This window comes from Maylandia zebra, linkage group LG22 (assembly GCF_041146795.1).
Source record: "Maylandia zebra isolate NMK-2024a linkage group LG22, Mzebra_GT3a, whole genome shotgun sequence".
Taxonomy (NCBI): Eukaryota; Metazoa; Chordata; class Actinopteri; order Cichliformes; family Cichlidae; genus Maylandia; species Maylandia zebra.
This window is the reverse complement of record NC_135187.1, coordinates 6,062,292-6,067,180: the sequence shown is the minus strand read 5'-3', so window position 1 is coordinate 6,067,180 and position 4,889 is coordinate 6,062,292. Positions and strand designations below refer to the sequence as shown.

Here is a 4,889-nt window from a genome sequence, read left to right as displayed (position 1 = left end):
TAAAACCAAATGACTCTTGTTAGTTCTTCAGTTTAACTCCAACACGCTGAACATGGCGGTGAAGCTAATGATCCTCTTCCTTCTTTGTCACCCTGCATCTGCAGGTAAGATCATGATCCACAATCAAAAAATATTAAATTTACTTGGCAATGCTATTCTTAGTAAAATGCAGCTAAAATGTCTCAGCAGACAGGTGAATCTAACTGTTCAAGTTAAAAAGATTTAAAACTGATTTGCAACAGACATGACAAATAAATGCAGTACTCTGATAAAAAATTATTTGGCTGTTGGACAATTACTTTTAAAAAAGACATTAATGCTCTGACATGAATAAAAGATTAAAGGTTGCTGGTTCAGTTCCAGCTGGAGAAATGCCAGGGCATCTGGTGTCAAACTCTGCCAAATCAGATACTGCTACCTCCTGTGGTGATTTTTAAGTAATAAATAATAATGAGAAATTGTAGACAAAGGAGATTTGACCTCTTCTCAAGGATTCACAAGAGTCACAGTTTCTATAGGAGATTCAAGTAAGGTCTCCTGAGTCTCCTATATATTGTCTTATTGGAAAGATTACTGGGATAGAGATGAGTTAAAACGAGAAAGACTGATACTGCTGTGTGAGCTCCATTCACACGTTTGCATGAGTCCAACTGTCATTTCCTGTGTGAATAACTTGTAAACAAGATCCAGGTTCACCATAACCAAAATTCCAGAATCAAACTCACTAAAACAAATGTTACAGAGCAGTATAAAGTTAAGAGAATGTATTCATTATTCAGAATACTGCATTTGAAATAACAAATTATTGTTTTATATTTGGTATGTTTTTTAATTCCAAGAAAATCAGCAATCCTTGAATATGACTTTAGTGGACATTGGGGGATTTTTTTTTTTAAAGATTTCAAATTAGGGATTGAAGGATGTAAAGATGAGAAGAATCGTTTATCATGAATTGGAGGTGTATAGAAATATTGAAATAAGGGGGGCATTCTAACGTTTCCCCTCCACAATATCTATCTGGCCTTGGGATTCAGATAAGGTTTGAAAACGAACAAAAGGAATATTCTTGCTTACTAAGAATATTGTTAGGGTGCCTGGGTCATTGACCCAGTTTTTGTGTTTTTGTGTTTTTGATTTTGTTTATTTCATTAAATTCTAGCTTTCTTTATCAAATGGGTTATATAATTGTTCTAAGTTTAGGTTCTTGTGTGGTTTATGTTAGAGTTTTAGTCTTCTGGTTTCTGTCTCTGTGTTCCATGGTTGTTCTGTCTCGCCTGTCAGCTGTATCCCATTGTCTAGTCCGCTTCTCTGTGTTACATTTCCTGTTTTACTTTGAAAGTCTGTGTCTCACTCCACTGTATCTGGTTTTGCTTCCCTTGTCTCATTAGCCCTGATTTGTCCCAGCTGTGTTTCCCTCCTCCAATTCCCTGATTGCTCCCTCTGTGTATTCAAGCCCTGCATTTTCCTTTGTCTGTGTTGTGATCTCCCTTGTCCTATCCTGTGTGTTTTGCCCACCCACAACAAACATTGCATCTTTAGATTTAAATCAGAATTAGAGGTGATATGCTTTATTTGTAAATGACAATGATCTTGATTTTCTTGGGTTTTTTAAGTTGTGCCAAAACTTTACCGTTTTTTACAGCACCATTCACTCCCTCAATGTTTTATGTAATAAACTGAACTAAACATTTTTTGTTTGTTTGGTGTAATTATTATGTATTTCCAATTACATATAAGTAAGACTGGGCACGTAGAAAGAAAAGAATAAAACCAACATACAACTTCCTTATCCTACCACTGAAAGAAAAAAAACATACCCATGCCTGATGCCAGCCAAACACGACAAACTGGTTTCTAATGAATTTGCATATGAATAGACTTCACTTAATATTTCATTCATTTCATGTAATTCTACTCTATTTATTTTAGCACAATATCTTTTAATCTGGTTAGACAGGAATACTTTCTTTCTTTGCGAAGCTAGATCGTGTGCACACAAAATCTAGACATTTATTGAGTTATTTACTAACATCATATACTTTTGTCCTACAGTGAGCAATATTCTGAAGTATTTTGTCACTGGATGCTCTGGACACCCAAACATCTCAGAATACATGTATGTTGGAGTGCTTGATGGCATAGAAGTGGTTTATTGTGATGCCAGCAAGAAAATATTGGAACCAAGACAGGATTGGGTGAAAAAATTATTTGATGACAAACCGGATATCTTGGAGTGGTTCACGCAAGACTGTTTTGAGGTCCGCGTAATCCTTTACACAAGTTTGATTTCTGATTTGAACCAACATTTAAACCAAAGCGGAGGTACAGTATTTTCTTTGATTCTGTCATATCATCATAGATATATCTAAACAAAACTGATTAATGTAAAATTTATTAAAAATAATTAATGACTTAAAAATTGTCAGTGTATTTTAAACTTATTGTTACTAACTTGTTTTTTAAGATGGACAGTGATTTTATATTGGATACTCAAATTAGGGCTATTGTCCAGTTTTCATCACTTAAGGCACTTGACAATGGTAAGACCCATTTTATCCAGGCCGCATTTTAAAACAGTAATCCATGTTTTTTTTTTCATCTCGTTTGGATTACTGTAATGTACTGTATTTTGGAGTAAGACAGGGTCTTCTCTCTCGTCTACAGCTAGTTCAAACTCCTCCAGAAGACTCCCTCCTCTCCAGTCACCTGCCACGCTACAGGTTTCTATCCTGACAAAGCCATGATGTTCTGGAAAAAAGATGGCGTGGAGATTCATGAGGGTGTGGATCTTGGAGACATCCTCCCCAACAATGATTGGACCTTCCAGATGAGTGCTGATCTGAATGTTTCATCAGTCACACCTGAAGACTGGAGCAGATACGACTGTGTGTTTCAGCTCTCTGGTGTTGAGAACATCATCCAACTGGATAAAACAGTAACCAGAACCAACCAGGCAGAGAGAACTGGTAATGATAAAGTTGTGAGAAACGCATTTAATTTATTTTGTCTGCAGATACCGTAGTTTGATATTTGAATTTTTTGTCCTGTTTTTTGTTTGGACACTGATGTCAATTAGTTATTACCAGAATAAAAACTAACGGAGATCATAAAAGAGAATAAAAAATCCTAAAATTTTAATTTGATTTAATTTTCAGTGAATGTATCTCATAAATGTATTTTCTGGTTCCACACATACAAGCTGTTACTGTTGTTAATGTTAACAAACTACTTTTTAAATTTCACTGTTAGACCCTGAAATCCTGACAGTGATTTTTGAACTTCCATATTTCAAATTAATCAAAGTGTCTTTAATCCATAAAACCTTTGGTTATTAATTTTTTGGCCTGATATTTGGGGAACTGCTGCTGAATATATGTGGTGTTATTCAAATGAAAACAAGAGCTTAAAAATGTAACAATATAAATTTAGTGCATCTGCTCTGCTTAACGGAAAAACATTTTCTTTTATCTAGGTATAGTGTTTCAGTCATAGTACTGGGTCTATAACCCAGTGTGTGACTTAAGTTTGTGGTTTAACTTTACATTCTTTGATTTTTTGGTTTTCATGGTTTTGCTTCTCTTTATTGTTTTCTGCTTTTGCTATATTTATAGTTCCTAGTCTTTAGTTTTCTGTCTCTATGCCATCCCTGTGCTCCACGTTCCCTCTCTCTCTCCCCCTAGTCAATCATATCTCCATGTCACAGTGTCAAGTCCAAATCCTAGTCAATATCTCATATTCCCTGTTTTATTTTGACAGTTCCAAGTCTTGTGTTCAGTGTTGTCAGTTTTTCTTCCTCCCTCCCTCATTATGTCAGATATACTCCAGCTATGTTTCCCTACTGTTTCCGATACCCTGGTCATACTTTGTGTATTTAAGCCCTATGTTTCCCTCTGCCCGTCGTTGCGTCGTCCCATGAGTCCTGCATTTTGGTCCTACTCCTGCCTGGCATAGCACCTTTACATGGTAATTGTATGTATAGTTACACCAGACTCCTATAGAGGTTATAGTTTAATCACCTCCCCTGACCTCCCCTATGTTGTTTATAAAGTTCTTCTATTCTAACCTGCTTAATCTGCAAATTTTATCTTCTGTGTTTTTCAATGGAGCAGATAATCCCTCTGACATGACAGCTCCAGTCATTGCAACAGTGGTGGTTCTTCTTATTTTCATCCTCATTGCTGCTGTTGGATTTGCTGTTTACAAAAAGAAGAAAGGTGAGCGAGGAGTTGAGTTCATCAGTCAGTGAGCAGCTGCAGTACATGGCTCAGTTAAATGATTTCCTCAGCATAGTATATGTTAGACTTTTTTTCTTTCCTATTTAATAGAAAGTTTGATTGTAAGGAATTTAAAATCACAAAATCCGGACATGAAACAATGATTTATAAATATTTTATTTTTTTCTGTAGACATTACAGCTCCTGAGAACAGCACTGAAGCCTCTGTGAGACTGAATCAAGAGACCATCACGGCACCGTCTATATAGTGTTCTATTTTTTTAAATTTAACTCTTGTGTTCTTTTATATAAACTTGATTTTGGATTTTTTTTTTTTAGAAAATCTTTTTTCATCTTATTATTTTGAAAGGATGTTTGGAAAGAAGCTTCATGTTTATGATTCATTTATGTAGCCACGAGTGGTGTGAAAGTGGAGAAAAGTGGGTCCGTGTCCAGTGCGGAACTAGGAAATTTTCAGTGGGTTGGCCAGGATGGATCTGTGATCATTTTGCGTTGGTATATGCAAAATCTCACAAAAAACACAGAGCTATTTAACCTTTCTAAATGGAAGTGCCTGCGATCCCATTTGCATAACAATTTTTAAATCCTGGTAGAATTGCAACCAAATAAACTAGAGCAAAATGTTTTTTGCATATAAAAGAAGAAGTTGTAGTT

General features: G+C 35.6%; 1 protein-coding gene across 1 annotated transcript; it reads left to right on the top strand.

Moving 5' to 3' along the window:
* The first annotated feature begins 2,680 nt into the window (after positions 1-2,680).
* Positions 2,681-4,650, top strand: LOC143414577 (uncharacterized). Its single transcript, XM_076879262.1, has 3 exons — positions 2,681-2,966; positions 4,110-4,214; positions 4,407-4,650. Exons 1-3 carry the CDS (start codon positions 2,741-2,743, stop codon positions 4,481-4,483), a joined length of 408 nt encoding a protein of 135 aa, XP_076735377.1. The 5' UTR covers positions 2,681-2,740; the 3' UTR covers positions 4,484-4,650.
* Positions 4,651-4,889: the final 239 nt, after the last annotated feature.